Raw genomic sequence first — 23,465 nt, 5'->3', positions numbered from 1 at the left:
AAGAAACTGTTCAATCATCTATTTTTTCGAGCTTCTTCATATAAGCGCAAGGTAATCGCAAAGAAATTTTAATGAATCTGTTTTTGCAATTATACGTTCGAAAAACACATTATTTGAGTTGAGCTATGAACTTAAAACAAGTTTTAAAACTCTGAAATTTTTTTCAATTATTTTGATATAATTATCAGAAAAGAGATTCAAAAATATTGTGTTTCTATCAATTCTTAAATCAATTCCTCATTGTGAATCGTGGGCCATAAATTTCATTTCTAAATCTAAATTTAATTCTGAAATATAATACAAAAATATTTGAATTTTAAAAACCGTTTTCAATCTGAAACGAATGAAATGCATGTCGTGTTCATCACTCGATTTCTCGAATACTTTCCTCATTTTCCCTTTTCCAACTCAATGATCTACACTCTCAACTTACTCCCGCAAAATTCGTCAAAAGACTGACGCGCATTACGCGATCTCGTTCTCTCTTTCGCAATACTCTTTTTCGTTCTCTTTCATTCTTAGCTCAAAACTGACAGCATGAGCATTCTGCACGTTCATTTTATTTATCACATTATTCAGTGGAACGTGCTCATCATACAATTAACTGTATGGTTTTACTCACTTTTACTGTATCAGTTTCAACCACTTATAACCTTCCATTTTATTGTAAATATTCAATTCTACCTTTCATCACTACAATGTAGTTTTATCCATTTGTTTAGAACAGTAACAAATTTTCAACAAAGAAGGTATGAATAAAATGAAAAATAGTGTTTTATTCTTTGAAGGGCATAATTTTCCGTATATTTTGAAACGATTTTAGAGAAACAATTAAAAAATATGAAATGAAAGGACGATTTCTGATAACAGCAAAAATCTCATAGGACCAAAAAATTTTAAAGCTGATTTTCACTGGCTTGAGAGTGTAGAAAATTTGCGTTTTTTAAACGGTAAAATGTTACATAGCCATTGAAAAATAACGGTTTTCATTAAGTAAATGATTTACTTTCTCGATGACCGCGAGTAATTTTTACTTCTGAGAAAAAGCTACATAATTTTTCCTTTTTGATTTTTTAACAGTTCTACGGAAATCAAGGTATTTGACCAAATTTCAAAGAAATTTTCCACCAAAATGAATCTATGATATTTTTTAAAACAAAACGTTTTGCATTCTTCTACATAGTTGTTACATAAGTTAAAATCGTTAATATCATACATCTTGAACGTCTTTTTGTGATGTCAAAAATAGTTCGATCACTTTCAATTGAATTTTCTATTTTTTTTTCCTAGCTTACTTGTCAGATAGCCCGTTTTTATCCGAACTAGCCCGGATATTTAGTTCAAAATATGAGAACGGTCCGGCCCGGCCCGGTTGCCCGGATTTTGTTGAAAATTTATCGGATTTTCACACTTTATTTGCAAAAAACAAACAAAAAATTCAAAACGAATAACTATAATTTTTTATATTTGGAAAATTTTTGAAATAAAATTTAAAATCGGCTGATTTTTTATCAAATTGTAATGTTTCAATTGTTTTTCTCTTTGATATTTTATCGATAATTCATGTGTTATTTTTGTTCCAAAATTTCCCCGAATAGTGCGCCGTTTTTGATTTGAAAAGAAAATTTTGAAAACAACTGCTCAGATTTTGTCAGGTTTTTAGTTCAAATAGCCCTTTTTTGTCCGGCCCGGATTCGATCGGAAAAAAAATTGGCAACCTTATTCTTTTAAAGCATTTCTGTATCAACACATGGAAATACAACCTATTCTAAATCGTTAATTAAAAATCACTTGAGATTTTTGCTTTTTATGAAAGACAATCGATTTTTAGAAGCATGCCCTATACTGCCTACTCGCATAACAGTCCCATATGAATTTTCGTCATTTTTCATCTAACCTGGCAGTTCGTCATTTTGAACATAAGGCTTCAATATAAAACAATCAAAAAAGAGATTTTGTTCTAGAAATTTCGAAAAAATATCAACTTGTGGCTGTCCCATATGTAATATACCCGCATAACAGTCCCATATGTGAAATACCACGGATTTGGTAACTTTTCAATGCTTCTTTCGGCGAAATAGTCTTTGATTTATTGCTTTGAATCATTTAAAAAAGATTTAACGCACTGGATGTCGAATTATGCACCCTAGTTTTCGAAGCCGGGTCAGTAAGAAGGAAGGAAAGTCTTCCTAAGCGAAAAACTATCAGATACAATCAAAAATCGTAAAAAGATTCAACTTACAATGCGGAATTCACGATATTTTTCCAAAATTCTGTTTCTTTTAATGAAAATTGTATTTAAAGATTCAAAAATGATCAAATTTAAGTCTTAGAAAGAAGCTTGGTGAGAAAAACATGTTCTGTATGGGACTGTTATGCGAGTAGATTTAAAAAAGGTTTGAAATATGCTCAAATAACAGTCCCATAACGAAAAAATGGTGCTCCCTGTCGTAACCCTCTGCATCGGAATCGTCTCCAAACAACGAGACCTCGAACAGCTTGCGGGCGGCCGCAGTCTTCAAAGCTGTCGGTTTTGGTTCGATTTTCGAACCGCTGCTTCGACCCGGGCTTCCTTCTTCATCTGCGTCTCCATCTTTATTTTTATTCACTTTATCACTCGTTATAAACAACCGTCACAAGAATGTCTTCCAAGGTGTGCTCTGACATGAACTATCGAAGAGATGTCCGTGATAGTGAACACCATCTCAGAGCTCTTGCGAAACCAACCAACTTTTGAAGAATTTTATACCCAAAATTAAACTTTTCTTCAAAATCACACTTAAATCAATGTTTGTTTTGTGATGAATTGTTCGTTTAGGTAAATCCCTTATTAAAACGGTTGTAAATTACTAACATTTACATAGTTATTCAAGCAAACGAAGGAGATATAGCCATAAATCTGTGTGATTTTAGTGGGTTTTCGAATGGCTTCTACTTCATAGTCTTATTGTGCTATGTTTAATTTCAGTTTTATTTTCTTTATTATTAATCGCCTATCTCTACACTCCCGACCTTACCAATGACCCAACTTTGAAAATTTCAGGTCTTACGATTAATTATGACAACCTAGAACACATTCCATCAAATGTTTTTCGTTTATGCTGTAAGTTGTGGTCACAATTTCAAAATATATTCCAAAACAGAAATCGGGGTGATCACCCCCTCAAGCGGCAAAAAACCGTTATAAAATGCCGTAATGCTCGAATTTCTATAAAAATTTTGAACTTTCCCTAGTAGATGTGCTACCAATCAACTTCTATTGAACTAGTTAGATTTTTGACTTTGAATTTGCTAACCATTTATCTACTTAACATTTGAACAATATCCCTTACTAGCTGATTTTACCCGGCCTTGCTCGGGTTCATGTAAAAAAATTATTCAAAATGAGTCGTTTGACTTTTCTAAATTGTGATAAACTGTGTTAATCGTTTTCATGTTATTGGAAAACGTATAGATATTAGGTTATCATTAATAGAAATTTCAAATGATTTCCCATGAATGAAATCCCATCTCGAAAGACATTATTTTTACCCACCATTTTTTTGAAAGCTTGAATAGATATTGATAAAACTGTTTTTTTAATCTAACTCATTCCCCATTCAATAAAAATCTCTTTTGGAGCTTATTCCACTTTTCAAGATGTACCCCATACATTGCTAAAGATTATGTTATGGTTTTATTCACTTAGAAATTTCTAATAAGACTTCAGAACCTTGTTGAAGACTCACTTTGCATTGTTATTGTGTGTTTTACGCTGTTGAATTTCACACTGTCTTATGATCAGTTTTAATTAAATTGAATGTTTACTTATAGTTATCTAAGTAATCAAGAACATATCATCTCGGAACTGAAATCGCTCATTTTATAATATTATGATAAAGGTTTTTTAGCTCTTTTTAAACTTTTCTATTCTTGGAAACAATTATCCCAATAATTATTGCTTAGAGTGACCACTGCAAAGATTTTTAGATTCTACTTCTTTTAATTCGTAGTAATGCACGGCTGTACAATTAGTTTTCTCAAAATTGGATGGTAGAATTGAACACATTGATGACCAATAATAACTCAAAAGTTATAAATTGACCAATGAAATTTAATTGTATTAATCTAAAAACTAAAGATTTAATCATATAATCAATTTTCCAATCCCTCGTTTAAATTTCCCGACGGCTATCAAAGCGTTGCAATCGTAGCCTTCAACTTATAACTCTGAATCTTATAAATTTTTCTTTCTCTAAGGAAACTCTAAAAATATAAAACTTTGTAAAATCGACTGTATTTTGTTTGTTTAATAAATAGCCAATCAGTCTAACTAATCCAAACATGAATATTTTATTCAACCGACGTTTCAGTGCTTGTTGGCACCATCCTCAGGGAAACTGGGATTTAAATATAAATTTGTAAGAATTTGGTGTTATAATTAATAGTGTCTAGTGTGAAATAAGTGGCGAGGTCCTACTTACAATAATGCATCTGTTCTTTGTTGTGGTTCTTGAGGTAAGCCTATTGTCGATTAGTTGGTCGTTTTTGAATTTTTAACATGCTGTAAGGTCGGAAGTTATGGTACACATTATTTAAATTTGAACTGTTCGCAAAACTGATATCGTTTTCCTACAGAGGTAAATTTCGTCCAGTTATCTATGGCGGTTACTGAGCTAAACTGTGGGTTTCTGGAGTTGGTAACGAGTTCATTTCTGGTGGGTATTTACTCTGAGAGATTTTTGATGGTCGGTTTCTGTGTTGGTTGAATATATCGAGAATGGATGCATATGCTGTGTTAAGGTTGTCAATGTCTGTTCGTTTGTTGACAGTTTTCTTGGATGTGTATATGTGACACATCTCTAGAAATTCTAGGTTGCGGTGGCGTAGTGTGTTGTCAATGATTCTGGTGTTGGGGAGATCGAACCTGTGTTTACAATCGATACAGATACAGATAAACTAAAACAGAAATCAGCCCTGATAGAACACTGTATCGATTGTAAACACAGGTTCGATCTCCCCAACACCAGAATCATTGACAACACACTACGCCACCGCAACCTAGAATTTCTAGAGATGTGTCACATATACACATCCAAGAAAACTGTCAACAAACGAACAGACATTGACAACCTTAACACAGCATATGCATCCATTCTCGATATATTCAACCAACACAGAAACCGACCATCAAAAATCTCTCAGAGTAAATACCCACCAGAAATGAACTCGTTACCAACTCCAGAAACCCACAGTTTAGCTCAGTAACCGCCATAGATAACTGGACGAAATTTACCTCTGTAAGAAAACGATATCAGTTTTGCGAACAGTTCAAATTTAAATAATGTGTACCATAACTTCCGACCTTACAGCATGTTAAAAATTCAAAAACGACCAACTAATCGACAATAGGCTTACCTCAAGAACCACAACAAAGAACAGATGCATTATTGTAAGTAGGACGTCGCCACTTATTTCACACTAGACTAAGGTTGCCAGATTGCCCGGTTTTATCCGGGTTTGCCCGGATATTTGATGCAAAATTTCGAGAAAGCCCGGTCCGGCCCGGTTGCCCGGATATCGTGAAAAAAGTCTGGATATTGCCCGGATTTTTCCACAATTTTCACAAAAAAACCAACAAAAACTCAAAGTTTTTGAGTAAGTTTCAGAAATATCGATTAACGGTATGGAATTTTTCAACGGTTGTTTCAAATAATTTCGCTGATTTACTTTTATAAACCTTTAAATATTTAAGTGTTCCAAAAAATTTTTGGAAGTCTGCAATTACATTAATGAAATATTAATTTAATTTTTTTTGCATTTTTTCTTTGCTTTTATATATAATAACACCTTAATTTTGCCCGGTTTTTGCCCGGTTTTTGGATTTGAAAAATTGAAATCCATGCCCGGATTTAGCCAGGTTTTTTTGAAAAAATGCCCGGAATTGCTAGGCCCGGGTGGGAGTGGAAAAAATTCTGGCAACCTTACACTAGACACTATTAATTATAACACCAAATTCTTACAAATTTATATTTAAATCCCAGTTTCCCTGAGGATGGTGCCAACAAGCACCGAAACGTCGGTTGAATAAAATATTCATGTTCGGATTAGTTAGACTGATTGGCTATTTATTAAATAAAAATTTAAAAATGGTTGGTTCTAAAGCTGGATTTTATGAAAATCGGCCCATTAATTTCCAGCACTCAGTCTGAATAGTCATTCAGCTGAAGAAGTCAATTCTCTGTTAACTTTCAAGTTCACTGTATATTCTTGTAGTCTCTCAAAGCCCCCAGCGGCGGTAGGGAGCACTTTGAAAACCACTACATTTCAAGTCAATATATTCCTAACAGGCTAGTTGTATTTTTCAAACTAAAATGTAGGCTCTTTATTGCTTCCAAATATCTCGTACCGATAACACGTGCTTTAAACTGTAGAAGAAAAAAAGCCCGCCAAAACTATCAGCCATCAAATTTTCCATCAGTAGCAGGCTTGGATTTGCTGTCCAGTAGGCACATGAACTCTGGCTGGATGGTTGTTTCTAATGCCCGGCCCATGGTGATGGTGAAAAAACCCCGCCAAAGGAAACGAAATTCGGTCGACAAAATGGGTGCCATGACTTTTGATTCGTGAGAAAAAACGAAAGTTGTATGGGAGGGTCCCTTTTGTTAGGTGGGAGTTACTAAAACCTTACCCTGGTTCAAAAACACCACTGTACCAAATTTCAGGCTAATCGGTTAAGCGGTGTGGATTTGTATAAGGTGCATACAAACATATATAGTCCAACTCATCTTTATATATTAGATATGCCTAAATTTGCATGAGCAAATGATGATAAATTTTGTATTTGTTTTAAAGTCTGAGCTTCTCAATTCTTCATAATGTATTGAATTTGAAAGAAATGAAAATTTGAAAAAGTCAAATAGGGGAGTGAATATTGTTGCAACACTAAAATACTTGAATTTTTTTTTTCTGAAGTCATACATTGATTGCCTTACCATGCAGCTTTTTTTGATTCGGTCAGATAGAAGAAAACAATAAAATTATTCAAACTAAAAACATATGTACGGAATCATAAGATTGGCAATTTCCTTCAATATTCAGAAATTACTATCATGTTTGATGGATTTACAGATCCTGGTTATTCTAAGAAGTGAAAAAATACATTTTGACTTCAAGTGTTAAATTACTTTGCTTTTAAAAGACATTTAAATTGTAGTCACATTCTTCATTGGAGTGATCAGTTTTCCAGTAGGCGCTAAAGAAACGTGTGACTTCAACTGCCAGTTTTTGATACCTTCTTATCTTTCTGTTTGACACCAATATTTCGCGAAATAAATTCAATCGTAATATACAATATGTTGGGACCGTATGAAATCCATTTTCAAGAAAGATTCATCAACGGAAAGTTCCTCATTAGGATTTTTCTTTGTTGTTCCAAATATTTCAAAACCGAAGGAATCGAGACAAAATATTATAATAAAACTTTACTTCAAGAATAAAAAGCTTAGACGAATCTGAAATTCAAATTCAGTTGGTTTATTTACAATTTTAAATCTTTACAAAGTGATGTCTGACTCATTCCAAAATCCAATCCAGTAATATTCTCACTTGCGTTTACAAGGAATTCATAATCAGATTGCAAAATAACAATTGGGTTTTTGATTTACAGTAAAGATTCTCTTTCACGAATTTATCTCTCCCTCCATTTTACATCATTTGAATATGAATTATGATACTTCAAACTAACCTTTATTAGGAAATTCCAAAAAAACATTAGATAAAATTTAATTCAATTTGGTTTGAAATCTATCACACCAAGCAATTATATAATGGATGACCGTAAAAAGATTCAAGTACATACCACCAAACAGAAATTGAATATGAAAATTTTACATTTTAATAGTTGAGTTTAAGTTTTAAAAACCTTTTAAAGATTTCTAATTTCAGTTAATGCGTTATTAAAACACAAGAGATTCCATAGAAACAATAAATCAAAATAAAATATTGTGGGCAGTGTTTGTAATTTTTGCGCTCCTTAGGTGTTTTCAGAGCCAAAAAGGAATGAAAACTATTTATAAAGCTGTTTCAATATGAAGGAATTGGTGTTTTGAGAAAGAGATTTTCATTCATCTTCAAAACTCAAAATCTGCATTCACAATTAAAACACAAGGAAACAAAATTCACATTTTCCGAGGTGCAAAGAATTTGAAAACTGAATTTGACTTATTTAGGGGTACTGAATGCAAATTTGTAGTTTTTCTATCTTCTCTGTTATTTGGTATACTTTTTTCAAAATACTAGGTTAAAATTCATTTAAAAAATGTGTGCACTTTTTAGCAAAAGTGTACAGTATCAAAAAGATTTAGAAAGAAAGGTTCAAGGTTCAATTTTTCTGAAGACTGTGAGTAATTAACCGTGACTTCTGGACGACAAAATTATTGAAATTTTAAAAAATGTTAAATTTTTTTTTCAGATCGTTGTTTCTTAGGAACAAAATCTGTATCGTGTTTTTCAGGAATTTGCCACTTGGTGGCATTCTTCCGTAAAATCTGCATTGATGAATGAATAAAAGATAATTTATAGATTTAAAATAATTATCTGTTGTTCATCAGTTATTATTGATCGATTGTGTAGTTTTCTGACAAAAAAAAAATTAGTTAAGGACGCAAAAATTTTCAAAAATCAGTTTGCCTATGTTTTATTTTTCCCTTGTGGATTAACACTTTCCAGTTATCAGTCGATTAATTTTTCATCAAGCTAACATTCGAAAGAGCTTTTTGTGACGTTTGACTTATACTGCTGGATTTCAAGATCTACAATTATATCACCGAAACTGTGTTCAGCTCATCCACATAATAATTTTGAAATTTTTAGTTTACATCCAGTTCAAGGTTTGATACTCTACATCTGAAAGTTTAACTATTTCAACTGCAATTGATAAATACTCTTCACTAAATTAACACTTAATGGCTTCATTCCATGTTTTTATTATTAATCAATATCATTTTAAGAGTTTGGAATTATGGACAGGTACCTACATCAAGCAAAAAAAACGATTTTTCACTTTCTTTAAAACTTGTTTGTTGTTATTTCATTTGTTTCAGTGCAATTAAAATTGAAAATTTTGTATTATAACCTGAAATTCAAGAGCAAATCAATTAAAATTGAAAATGTTGTATAACTACCTGAAATTCCAGAGCAAATCAATTAAAATTAAGTTCCAGAAGCTTCATACTTCAGTATCTGATTTTGATAATCTTAATTTCATCTAAATTTATATTTATTTAGAGTGTTGATTTTTTATTTTAAAAATTTGAAAAACCAAAACCAAAATTTTGTGGAGGAATTTTGAAGATTGTGTTTCCAAATAGAAAATAATATTATGAAATTTCCAAATCAATATTCAGTAAATTACCATGACATCGAGCATATTGTTAGGTCGTGTGAGATCCATCTTGTCGTCAGAACGAATTTAATAGACTCCCTTCGGGCCCGAGGAAAACCACCCAACGTTCCAGTTAGGGATGTGCTAGCTGTGCTAGACTTGGACTTCATGTTCGGAATTTATCTTTTTCAAAAAGCTATTGATCTGATTGACGATTGTAAAAACAAAAAAAAAACGAGTTTGGCTCCTTGAAACCTAATCGTATCAGCCGTTTCAAATAAATCAGTAAACTACCCTAATGAATCGTCAATCAGTGTGAAATTCAAAGGAATAATTAACCCATCATTTCATGATTTTAATTTTTTCTCAAAAATCATCATAAACGGTTGGAAATGATGAGTACATAAAAAAAAATTAAATAAAATACGATTTTTCACTTTTTCTATAAGGTACACCGGGGTAAGTGGGGACGGTTTTTCATATAGTTCAACTTTAAAAAATCATTTAAAAATCAGCAGTGGGTCAATTTTGATAAAATTGCGTTCAATATGATGCTGAACATGTTGTTCACAAATGCTGAAGAGATGAGCTTGATAGACGCAAAGCGAAAAAAGTTCTCACGTAAATTGTTATGGACTGCTGGTGTCTTCACTTACCCCGCTTTATGGGGTAAGTGGGGACGGTAGATTTTCCCTTTGATTTTTCAGGAAATTTTCAACAAATTTGTGTTTTTTTGGTTGAATACGTTACTTTATTGCTCGAACCGTCCGAAATTTTGAAAAAAGTTCATGGTACTATTAATAAGGCATCTTTCAATAATTATTGTGTATAATCCGATATTATCGAAAATATATACTTATTTTAGAAAAAACAAGTACTTTTCCCAACTTTTAATGATCTGAATGCTAAATAAAGCTAAATTGTATTAAATGAAGGAGAGAAAATTGAAAAAATGTGTAAACATCAAGTATGTATGAAGCCGTCCCCACTTACCCCAGGCAGGGTTTGGAGACAACATTTTAGATTTTTGCAAATAAACCCTTTTTTCTCAATTTTTAACCGTCGTTTCTTTTCCTAACTGGTTGTTTCGAATGTGAGGATTGTTTCAATGTAGAGTTTTTCGTCAAGAGCCAGCTAGTTTACGAGAAATTTGCGATTGAAAAAGATGTACATCAACTCCACATCGTAGTTAAAAATAGACAATTTACAAAAAGTCAACGCAAACATCCGCAATTGTCGGAACCGTAACTCTTTTACAGTTATTGGATAGATTACAAGTAAATTTAACATTCTGCATCAAAATTTTGAAAAAATAGTTCACAGTATTGTTTTTATAGCCACCGTCCCCACTTACCCCGGTGTACCTTACATTAATTGTTGCAAATTTGTTACTTTATGAAACGAAGGGTTAACTAAAACTTATCTCAAAACTATACTTTTCGTTTGTTCTAGCAAATAAATTATTTATGTATATAGGACGCCATATTCATGAGTTTGGCAAGTGAAACAAAAATACTTGTCATTGAATTGTTACTTCAAAACGTAAAAACAACTTACCTGAACGCATCCTCGAGCAGCGCATCCAGTCGGCTGGTATCCTGCATCACAATGTTGGCATTCTTCCGGTAAAGGGGTAAATTTTTTATAAAACTCCGCGCCGCATCCAGGTGAGCAAACAAGATGGAGAACCCAAAATCCTGGGTAATATTTTCCCAGGGGGTCACACAGCTTGCCACCAGGGTACAATTCGAGGGCGGTGGCTGCGTTGGGTCACCTAAAAAGTGGAATCTTATTAGAACTCTTGAGGTAACACTCAAAGAATTTTGTACTTACCAAGAATGTCGTTGATGGAACGATCCTTAATCAAAATGTATGGCAGTACGTGCGGTATCGTCGTGTTCGGTGCCTGTGGATTTGAGCAGTCGTTCATGCTGTTGAGCGTAGGTCGTAGTTTGGCTTCGAAATTAAATGCACTGTCGGTGTACTTTTGGCGCAATGTGTGCCACGTGGTTTCCAGTTTTTGTATCTGTTTGGAAACGATTTTTTAAAAGGACCGAGAAAACCGGAAAAAATTCTTTTTCTTCAAACTTACCTGAGGCATCGAGAGACCCAACATTATGGCACAAAATCCGAAGAGATTACCTAGGGCAGTTTTCGTTTCAACCGCGATCTGGATCCACTTGTTCAAAGTTTCGGCCCGTTCCAGATCATCAGGGCAGGTGAGAATGGTAACGGCCACCAGCAGTTTCATGCACTCGGTTCGCTCAATTAGATCTAGCCGAAACTGGCGACCATGATCCAGGGTGATCAATTCCAGCCCTGAGCAGTTCAGGAGATTATCTTTCTTTTCACCAGACTCCTGGTCGGTGTGTGTAAAATGGTCTGGGGAGGGAAGAACGAGTATAAGTAAAGATATTTCAATATGAATGATTTTAATAAAATACCTAATATCAAACTGATATCGACCCGGGTAAGATGCGAGGCAATCACTCGTGCCCCTGTTTCAGCCAACATCATGCGGAACGTATTCAGCGTTCCACTGTCCAGTGGCTTGTAATCACAGAATGGAAGCATCAGCGTGTTGAAGTTTTCCAAATCGTATCGCGAGACCTGCTCGTACGTTGGAATAGGCATCGATAGTAGTGCTTCTTCAGCCGCCAAAGGGTCAAAATCCACGTACGATCGCAAGGTGACCGAGGACATGGAGTTCGGGATGAAACGTGGATTTTTAAGTATTACGCCACCCCGATGCTGCGGGGCAATGTCTTCTCCAGTAGCGGAGCTCTGGGCCGAGTCACCGGAACCGTTTCCAGAGTCTGAGCCACTGGGATGGTAGGAACCCATTCGATGAATAGCCCCGTTTCGATCCGATTCTTTCATAGAGTCGTTTCTATTGACTCCACGTATCGGTTTTGGAGGCGGACTAGGAACTTGCTCCGTTTCTTCATCATCTTCTGCAAAGTGTTTCTGCTCCATGCAAGGACTCAACGAGTGTTCGCTAGGTTCCTTGTTGATGCTGGAAGCTCTCGAGCCCATGATACCGTGCGAAGATCTCAAGCTGTTCGATCGTGGAAGCGACTGGGAAATCGATCGGTTCAAGTTCTGTGTCTTGACTACACCATCGGCGCTTGAACATTTTTCATCTACCGCTGGAGTCGATCGAGCCGAGGAGTCCTGATGTATCACCCCATCGGCACTGTTGCACTTTTCCGTCGATCCAGCCAGTCTTGTTGGTTTAGGAAGCGTTTTACTATCCGGCGGAGACGATCCGTTGCTTTGAATGACCCCATCGGCACTACAATACCTTTGCTGCGTATTTTGTGCGCCATGCAGCGGCGTCAGAGATTGCGAACGTTGTTTCTTCGACGGCAACCGAGGTGGCGTTTCACGTTTAGTTCTCGGTGGCGAAGACATCGGACTGCGATATGTGTTCGTTTGCTGGGTGTAGGGATTGTATCTACAAAAACAGAAAATGACCTTTGACCTTAACAATTCTGTTTTCTTCAAGCCTTGAACAGTAACTCACCTAAATCCAGGTGACGATGGTACCGGAGAAGGGGAATTTGGTCCCCGCATTCCCTGCTGATACTGTCCATACTTGGAGGCATAAAAAGAGAGGGGATAGATTCGATTGCAAGGGAACTGAATCCGAGCTCCTGAAGCCGCCGAAATTGCTTGTCCTAAAAGATATAAAGAAAAAAATCTTTACTCTTTCTCCGGGTATGTTAAACCGTTTTATATTGATTAATCAAATAATCCACAGCACATCGCTTATTATCTCGGAATAACACCAAATAAGTAGTCCTCACCTGAGCCGACGTAGAAGGTAATCAAATCAGGAACTGTGTCGTACGCGTCGTCCTCGAACTGGTATTGTACTCTTTCGTATACGGTTTCAGGTTGAATCAGCAGCTGCAAGGAAGAAGCAAAAATGGGAAACAGTCAGTTTAAGGTGCAATAAATGGGCCGGAAGAAGATTTTTTGGGAGCTTCTAGCATCAGAGCATGTTTATGAGGAATCATTAGCCCTGTCTTGCTTTAACTCGAACTTTTAACGTTCAACGTTCAAATAAATTCAAGCTAAACGAAGTTAAGCCCGGTTATCCCCAAGTCTAACTTATAAAATTTTTAAGTTTATCTATTTGAGTGCGTTAACTTGTAAAATAGGTCTTTTTATTAAGAAATTTGAGTTCTGGTCAACGCGTTTTGAGCAAAAATCTACCATAAAAATACTTGTCAAATTAATCAACTGACTTACAAAAATTATAAAAAATTACCAAAAATTATCATGAGAAAAATGACAGAGTATAATACTGAATATGTACAATAATTACAAAAATTGAAAAATAAAATTACCATGCCTATCTTCCAGAATTTTTTGTCAGTTAAACCCTCAACGGCAAGGACTATTGTCAATGGATATAACTTTATTGACCTCTAACTAAGCAATTTATGTCAAAAAAGCAATTTTCTCACAATAGTAGGTATTCATTGTCTAAATAGTGTAAGAAATGAGATTTAATGTATTTTTTTTAAATAGTACAAGAAATGAGATGTAATGTATTTTTTTTAACTTTTTAGTAAATTATTTTTCCTAGTTGTGACTGTTTAAAAATTTTTTTTGGATTTTGCAAAAAAGGGGGAAATCGTGAGCCACCATATTTAAATTGACCAATTGACATTCAAAGTTTATGAGTTGAACCAAAACTGTAATGTCATTATTCATGTTGTTATTTGAAAGTAATTTCAGGTGAGGAAATAAAAAAGAGAGTTTTGTATGATCAAATAATTTCATAAACCTGGCTCGCGAACATTTCGGCAAAATTCTTCATATAGGATTCATGCTCGTCTCTATCGAATAAAATTAACAGAATATTTTTATTAAATCTTCATTTGGCATGAGAAAACTTTACAGATAGGATAAACGCATTTTAAGTTATGAACGTGTACAAAAACACCAAAATATAGTTGGCCCATGATTCCCCACAATCTATGGTTTGCAAATTGGTTGCGTTCGAGTGAATTAGTGATAATTTATGGAACATTTCTTTTCCATTCGAAAGAGCATGACAATACTAAGAAAATACGCATAGGAGCATATTTTTATTTTGAACTTTAAAATTTCCACCAATGAAATTTGGCGGGTGCTTGTTTAATTATGTAAATATATTTTTTGAGCTAGTTAATGAAAAGAAGCATATGATACGTGTATAATCCAACAACATATAGAATTATATGCTTACGCAAAGCGACGACAATGACAGTTGGATTGAGATTTTTATCTCAATACACATCTGAGATATGTAGAGTGGTTCACGTTTCCCTATAGCCCACGTTACCCCACTCTCCCTACTTTTTCGGTTGTATGTTTATACACTTTAACAATTTTTTTCCCTTAAATTTGCAAAAATTTCAAGACTCAAAATTTTATTTCGAAAAATAGTTCCATTTACAATTTTTTTACGTTTACAGATTCTGTTAGCTTAAGGTTGTCCGATTGCCCGGTTTTATCCGGGTTTGCCCGGATTTGATACAATATTTGGGAACATTTCGGCCCAGCCCGGTCGCCCGGATTTCATAGAAGAATGCCCGGATTTTGCCCGGATTTTTTCACTTTATTTGGCAAATCAAACAAAATAAAAATAAATTTTATTGTAAATGTATTCTATCTAGCCTCCAAAAACGAAACTTTCAAGAAAGTTTTATAAAATTAATCATGAAAGGTTTTTTTCGGCAGGCGATTACGGTTTAAAATCAGTCGATGGATTTTGATAAAAAAAAATGTTTTCAATTTTTTATTCTAGAATTTTGTCAAGTTATTTCTGGGTTTTGACAAAATTTGCCCGGATATCGCCGGGTTTTTGGTAGTCAATTTAGAAATGAAATGCCCGGATTCTTTCAAGGTTGTCCGGTTTTTTAGAAATTACGTTTAAAAGAAGATAAAAAACTAAGTTGGGTTGCGAAACAATTTGAACAAGAATTCTGTACATGGTAGAAATATAGATATGAGTCAGTCTTAAAATATTTTCAAATTTAAGGAAATATGGGTGAAGTGTGTAGAATCTGCAACCGAAAATGTACTGGAGAACATGATTCTTAGCTCCTTTTATTATGCTATTTTTAAAAAAGTTGTAAAAAAAATCTCTCAAGAATAAAGTAGTTCGTTGAACAAAGGTTGTTTATAATTATAAAACTGAGCTTCTGTGAATTTTTCAGCGAAAAAATTGGGTTTTAGAGATCGTTAAAAAATATAATGAAAACAGGGAAAGGGGTTCAAGTTAAATCTCCTACAGTTTCACCTAAACTACACTTCGAGCTTTTATGTGAATATTATTCACAGCCAAATATTTGAAAAACTCAAAGATTTGCAATCTAACAAAACAAAAATGGTTGAATTTATACATTATTTGAAGAAATGGCATGCATTTCAAATTGAGTGTTTCGGTCGGGACGATCGACATTTTGACACCTCATTAACAGTGATGAATAACACCCTTAAAAAGCACATTTTTTAAGCCTGATAACTTTTTTATCTCAAATCTAAGCGAAATGTGATCTTCGAATGAATATTTTTTATAATGAAAGTTTCAAGCAAAATCGTATTTACAAGAAATCGGCCGAAGGGGTCGAAAGTTATTGATGAAAAACTGGTTTACGTGTTCAAATTGAGCATGGGACCTTGTACTAAGCTTAGGATCAATTTCATCCTGCAGTGCATAACATTTCACACCCAGAAAATTTTATTTTGCTGGAAACCAGCAAAATTTTGCTGGATATTGTCCCACTGGATTTTCATCAATTTTGATTGCTGGAAAATCCAGCAAACTAAATAACTGAAAATTCAGCAGGGGCTTGTTGGCATGTTTGTTGTCCCCTGAGCCGATGTACGCGAGTTCGAGCCCGCCAATTGCAATGTTGATAAAATCGCGAATGCCATAAAAATGGTAAAACGACTATAATAGAAACAAAAAGAAAATCCAGCAATCTCCATTTATGGAAACCAGCTTATTTTTTTAAAAACACAACCCTATTTTTTGGATTCCAATTTAGATTTTCAATTTAAATCCTCATGGTAGTCATATTAAAAAAAAAAAAAAAATTGTTTGTTAATTTTTCTTGAGCGACATTTATTAATTTTTGCATTAATAATTACAAGTATTGGACAACATGCTCCATCTGAAATGAAAATAAAAATAATTAAATTCTCAAACGAAATACTTTATCTCTTGAAATAAATATACCTTTGGTTGAAATCGCGTCAGAAATTTAATGTGCAGGTTTAAAGTTTCCTGTGATTCCGAAGTTATAATTTGTTGTGGCATAAAATGTTTTAGGAGATTTGACAAGTTAAAAAATTGGTTAGCTATTGAATAAAGACTTTGAAACATAATTTAATATCCTTTTTAATAACTCCTATTGTTTATCCCAATGCATACGCAATCCTCAATTAAAATTCAATTACCGATTCCAATCAGTACCGGCTTTATTTCTCATTGTTCACATTAGAATTTTATGTTAAATTCGAATCAACAATCTTTAAACATGAAGATTTATGATCTGCTTATCGATTCCCAAATCGTTTATTTTCCTGATTTCCAAACTTTTTGTTTTGAATTTTCAATTCCGAGTTTCATATTGAAATTTGAGTTAAAATTCAGAATTTCCAAATTGGCAAATGGAGTGTTCATTTCCCCGCCATTTTTGCGTTCCCAGGAATCGTGAAATCTGACGATCCTGTTCCCGGGAGTTCTCAGGATCCCGGGAATAATTGAAAATGAAGATTTTAACACCCTACTGCATACAAAACCTATGGTATGCTATTAGTATGGAATGTAATGTTTAGGAACTAGTATTGCAAAAACTTTTAAACATTTTTAAAGTCTCGATAATTCAATCAGCAATTATTTAACACAAGACCCAAAAACTAAGTACTTTATCCTTCAGACTTGTCTGATTCTTGCTGCAAAAATTTAAAATAATTGAGAAAGATTTTTCACTATCGATAGAAGTTGTTAGGAAGACTTCAGGTAATTCATCAAATCTCGAAAATTTTCAGATAACTTAATTTCTTTGCCGATGATTTGGCTGCTGCCAACAGTTTGTGAAACGAAAGTTCTAAATGATGACTGTTGCAAAATAGAATAGGTATTCAGATTCTTTTCGTAGTGTTTTTACTGGAGTTGTTTGGTTTTATAGGTTCGTTCTAAATTTTAAATTTTACAATAAGTTTTCGAATGAATTTTTTTTATCAAAATCAATGTATTACCCAGATTTTAGAAAGAAGAATGTTCAAGTCTAAGTTATATACTTATCAAGATAAAACTCCCATTTTCCATGCTCAATATTATCTATTTTTCTAATTTTGGTCATGTTAATCTCAACTAATTTAGCACTTTTTAATGGCTTCAATATTGAATATGCACATGGCCGGAAGAACGGAGGGGGAGGGTTTAACAGTATTTTACCTAATTCGGATAAGCATTTCATTCAAAATTTAATTTGTGCTGTTTGAAACTATACGCATTTTCAATATTTGGGTAACGATTATCCGAATATTCTTAAACATAGATCTAACGCAAAATTCAAACATGACAGAGCTTTGAAATGGCAAATCAGAATTCAAAGCTAAGAACCAGATTCATTATTTGATATTCATAAAATGTGATAAAACTGATTCAGATTCACAAGTCGGATTGAAATTAAAAAAATAAAATATTCAATTTAAATTAGAACCGAAAACATCACATTGAAATAGATTCATGATTGAGTTCTCCGAAACAAATTTCACTTCCTGGCTCATGTTTAAAATTGTGATCCTATATTAAGATTCAGAAATCTTTTTTTTTTTTAAATATATATCAGAAATCGTATTTAAATTCGGAAACAGATACAAAACTCAAATTTAGAATTTAGGTACATTATTCTGATTCAGAAATAATAGTCAAAATTCAGCGTACATGAGTTTTACAATCAAGATAAAAAAATTTTAATCAAAAGTCAGTTTGTCAACATTTCAGCTATAAATCACAAGTATGAAAATGAATTTGAGTTTTTATTGCAAGTTTTGTTTTTGAAAACCCCTGATTTTATTTTGAAAAAATAAATCCTTCATAGGATTTCAATAATAAAATTGATTTTTAATGAAATTTTGTTTACGAGACATTTAATCTTCTCAAAAAAAAATTTACAGGAAATTGCTTATTTTCTTAATTTATTGTTCAACGTTATATAACAAACAAAGTCTTAACTTTGGATCAAGTATGCAAGAATTGTACTTGAACCACATAACTTTAACCTCAACTTCATCATTTCACTTTTGTTAATTTTATTATTTTTTATCGAAGGTCTTCTTCAAATCTTTAAATTTGCTCAAGAGCTCGATAGAATCATTTTTTTTCCAGAAATTGAAGGCTTCCTCTAAAAAAAACAATTCCATACCCAAATTAAATAAGCTGAACCTAAAAAACTCTTGAAAAAAAAATCAAAGATTTTATCCATCGATGAAAGTAAGTTACCTATTTTGTTACTGACGGTTTATTATACAAATTGTGCTTACCATTTGAAAGAGTTCAGGACGTTTTTTCCAAAGTTTCTATTTAATACAAGAAGCTTTTCATTAAAAAAAAAAAATCATAAAAATCAATAATCAAATAGTTAGGGGAGAGTGGGGTATCTTGGGCCACGTCTTTTCTTTGTTTCAAAAGCATTTTAAAAAGCATTTTTATTTTTGGATTTTGAAAAACTGTGGGGAAACGTGGGCCACCTAATCCAAATTGACTAGATAATGTGCAAAGTTTATGAGTTGACCCAAAACGGAAATTTCATAATTCATTTCGTTATTTAAAAGCAATTTCAGATGAGGAAATAAAAAAGAGAGATCGAATACTTCCTAAAACCTGGCTCGCGAACGTTTCGGCATAATTCCATGTATAGGATTTATGTTCGTCTCTATCGCATTAGAAAAGATGGACAAAACATTTTTCATAACTCTTTATTTGGCATAAATAAGAAAACTTTCCCCACTAGCAATGATTTGCAAATTAGTTGCGTGTGTGTGACTTATTGATGTTTCATCAAAAATTCCTTTTCCACGTGAAAGAACATGACAAAACTAAGATCATAAGCGTATGAGCATATTTTTGTTATGTACTTCGGGTCTCCCACGAATGCAATTTTGCGGGTGTTTGTTTAATTATGTAAGTTCATTTTTCGATGCTAGTAAAATAAAAGAAACATATGATACGTACATAAGTCAACAAAATAAAGAAAAATATAAAAAACGATGACAGTTGGATTGAGATTTTTATCTCAACACACAGCTGAGATATTTAGAGTGACTCACGTTACCCCACTTTCCCCTACCTACTTAATCAACAATTCAGCACTAGTGCTAATCCAGATCACTCTATTAACCCCCTTTAAAATGTTCCAAAATGTTTCTCGAAATGCCAAAATCTTAATGGCCAGAACCGACACCCCCAAAAATATATATTCATAAACTCCCCAAACGCAAACATCTCACCTTCGACTGTCGGAATTAGTTGCCGGAAGCCATGCTTCCGAGTCCGACTAGGACTAGTAAAGTAAGTCTTTGCTCACCATGTGGCCAACCGACAAAACTTTTCCGTTTCATCAAAGAAAAGAACATCCATTCCAACATCTTCAAGATGATGGTGTTTATTGTACTTTACTCAAGTTAAGTTGTTTGTCCTTTCCAAACCGAGTGTGAAGAATCAACTCTGGATAGAGGAAATGGGTGAGAGGGGTAAAGTGCTTTAGTGCCACTTCCTAGTGGCAAAGAGCAGCGTTTTTTTCAAGCTCCAAGCTACAGGCGGAAGTCAACTAGGTAGGTTCCAACCTTCCTAGTTCTGTTTTTTACTCCACACTAATAGTTCTCCGTCTGTCGGGATGTATGTTTTACTTCAAGTAAATCGCTCTGTAAGTCCTAACGAAAAAGGTGCCATTTTGCTTTCCATATCTTTTTCCACCCTTTTTCACTGAGCATAGGTGCAGGTACTTCCACACAGTGCCAAAGCAAGTGCACTCGACATGCAAGTTTTTTCTTGAGACATGTGCTTTTTAGGAAGATGATGGATGCAAAAAGTATTAAGATAAAAGCAATTGTTGAACTGCATCATCGTCTTTCTGTGGGTCTTAAAGACTTGCTAAGAAAAGATTGCCAGTTACTTTTGTTCGTTATGTAAAAATTAACCAAACAACAAAATGTGGTTATTTAAAACCCATAACCAAATTGACGTCTTATGATTAATTTGAAAAACGTTAAAAACGATTAAAAATTAAAAAATGAACCTTGACAAATAAAATGCAAAATGGAAAAGGTCACGTTCCAGAATACAAGAGCAAACAAACCGTTAAGCGTCTGGCACTTATGATTCTTCGCAATTTGCTGGCAAGCCGAAAAACTAGCCTTTTAACCAAACAAACACCCGTCTGTTTCCCGCTTCCCAGCCAACCACCCCGCCCACACCTACCTTATTGATGACAAAGTGCAGCGTTTGTCCCTTGGTCCGGCAGGTTAGCACGTAGTTCCCCGGCTGGGAGACGCAATCTCGCACCAGGAAGTCGCCCTCCCGCGTCACAATTTCCTCGGCCCGCTGCCGAGGAATCGGCCCATGATACCAACCATGGGACCGTAAATCTCTGGAATCGAGCGACAGTTCCCACTCCAGGGCCTTCTTGAGGGCGACGGCTTCGTTGCCGCCGCCATTTCCGGTGCCACTTCCACCTCCTCCGCCGCCGCCATCCTGCGGTGATTCCTGTGGTGAACGAAAACGGTGAAAGAAGATTCAAAGGGAATGGTAAGAATGTTTTTCATTGATAACTGGTGTTCTGTTTATGGTTTTTATGCCGCTGCAGCGAATAAAGTTATCGATGATTATTTGGAGAAAATCAATACTTCGAATTTAGCTTTGAAGCTCGTGTTTTCAAAGCTGAAGAGATTATTAAGTAAGTAAGCCATATCACAGCGTATTTGATTACCGTAAACTGGGGGAACTTTGATCAGCGGGGTAACTTTGATCAATAAGAAATTTTCGCAGATAATCATCATTACCTAAGTATAAAGTTAAAATTTCTGAAAACTGTTTACTACGTTTGAAAGACTGTAAATTGAGTTACAAATTAGCTTAATTTGGTTTTTGTTAGGAGATTTTTTATATTACTTAAAATATAATTAAAAAATCTTCAAATATCTGGTTTTTTGAAGGCTCACAAACAAACATCTGTCCTGATCAAATTTGAGCATTTTGAAGCAAATGGGTTGTTTAATGTGAAAGTTCAACTTTTATTTTGGTTTAGGTTAAGCTTAAATGTTATTTTTGTAGCCATTTGATGATAATTTTAGGATATTGAAAAAAAAAACGGTTATTTTCCATGAAAAAGCCGGTATAGAAAAAATGGCTAAAAACCCTATCACATGGTCAAGTTTGAAGAAAATAAGAACCTGAGAACAGTACGAGGACTTAGGGAATTTCATGAAGGTAAAATTTTATTTGTTTTTGTGGCCAAAATAAATTGAGAAATGTTTATAATTTTTGCGCCTCAATGTATGCAGCAAAATTGTCCATCTTTCGAGTATATTTGTTTTTGAAAGAAAACGTTGAAAAATTAAATTGAGTCCATACAAAAAATTACTATTATCGATGTTTTGAGCCTTCTGTGCTAAATGGCATCAAAACAATAAATTTGAGGACGTTGAGATACGTTAAAAGTTTAGTGATCAAAGTTACCCCGAAAATCGAAATCTGGTTTTGTAACAAACATTTAATTATTATCATCAATGTTGTTTGAATTTACTGCAATCAATGATCATGTTGAATACTTCTCACCTCAGTAAGGGTTTTAAAGTTTTAAGGTTTTACGAAAAAGCAACCCCTTCCAAAATATTCAAAATTGAATGAAAAAAGTGATCAAAGTTCCCCCAGTTTACGGTACGCAAATTTTTTTTCCGCGATTTTGAATGCATTAACATTAATATAACTGATTTTTAGAACGATTTGAATTTTCGATAAAAATCCTCACCTGGATGATCCAAGAAACCCGATGTGTCCATGACTCTAAACTTTGGGGTTAAAATTTTTCTTAGGCCTAATATTACCTTGCCCAATTCTATCCCAATTGGTTGAAGAGCCGTTCAACAAGGCTGGAATACTTGCGTAAGCATTGGTAAATTTGTGAATTCTAAAAATTTGAATTTCTGAAACAAACATGTTCCTCGAAGACTGTTAGATGATAAATACGAGCTACATCTAAACACGAATATTTAATTCGAATTAAATAGTTTTTATTTCAAAATCCGTTGTAAGAATGAAAAGATTCAAAATTTGCTGTTTTGAACATTCTACACGGTACTCTTGGCAGTTTTACTAAGACCCATTTACAGTTCTCGTGAAAATAAACGTGTACATTTGTTCTTCGCCTTTACTCAACAGCGCGACGAAACTAGATTTTGTAACATAGCGGAATCGATGGAGAATGATTGAAAGTTGAAAATCCAACTGGTCTCGGTTTTTAAAACCTCCTTAAAGTTTTTTTTTCAATTTTGATTCCCTCGACATAATGAAATTTCCGGGGTAAAATCGGGGGATTCGAAATAAAAAAAAGTTCTAAAAGGTTTTATTTTAAGAACAAGTCTGGCTGTCATCTTTCAACAATGGATTATTTTAAGAACCTCCTGCGTAGTTTTCTGCTAAAGAGATACAAATCTGCCATCTGTCGTATTTATTTAAAACCTTTTTATTTTTATTTCACGGCGATACTGAAGTAAAATCAGGTACCATGAAAATGTAGAAAACCTTTTCATTTATTTTTTCTTTTTATCTTTCATAATAAAGAAGTTACGATTTCTTTATTATGAAAGATAAAAAGAAAAAATAAATGAAAAGGTTTTCTACATTTTTAAGGTACCATAAGGCATTTTTTTAATTTTTAAAATAGATTCACTTCTCGAGTTCCGACTGTTTTAATAAAAGTAATTATTTTTGGATTTTGAAAAACTGTGGGGAAAACATGCGCCACCTAATCCAAATTGACAAGATAACGTGCAAAGTTTATGAGTTGACCGAAAACTGAAATTTCATAAT

General features: G+C 33.8%; 1 protein-coding gene across 6 annotated transcripts in view; it reads right to left on the bottom strand.

Annotated features, from left to right (window-relative positions):
* The window catches only part of LOC129748909 (breast cancer anti-estrogen resistance protein 3 homolog), a 353,061-nt gene that overhangs the window by 2,703 nt on the left and 326,893 nt on the right, over positions 1–23,465 (bottom strand). For all 6 annotated transcript variants that reach the window (XM_055743704.1, XM_055743705.1, XM_055743706.1 and 3 more), the window contains 7 exons: positions 20,856–21,140; positions 13,174–13,276; positions 12,891–13,044; positions 11,809–12,821; positions 11,457–11,746; positions 11,198–11,390; positions 10,922–11,138 (listed from right to left, as the gene is read on the bottom strand). In XM_055743704.1, the coding sequence (XP_055599679.1) occupies positions 10,922–11,138; positions 11,198–11,390; positions 11,457–11,746; positions 11,809–12,821; positions 12,891–13,044; positions 13,174–13,276; positions 20,856–21,140 (2,255 nt within the window). The remainder of the gene's footprint in view (positions 1–10,921; positions 11,139–11,197; positions 11,391–11,456; positions 11,747–11,808; positions 12,822–12,890; positions 13,045–13,173; positions 13,277–20,855; positions 21,141–23,465) is intronic.

The sequence above is a fragment of the Uranotaenia lowii genome, chromosome 2 (assembly GCF_029784155.1).
Source record: "Uranotaenia lowii strain MFRU-FL chromosome 2, ASM2978415v1, whole genome shotgun sequence".
Classification (NCBI taxonomy): domain Eukaryota; kingdom Metazoa; phylum Arthropoda; class Insecta; order Diptera; family Culicidae; genus Uranotaenia; species Uranotaenia lowii.
Note: the sequence above shows the minus strand (reverse complement) of the source record. Positions and strands in the feature narration are given on the sequence as shown.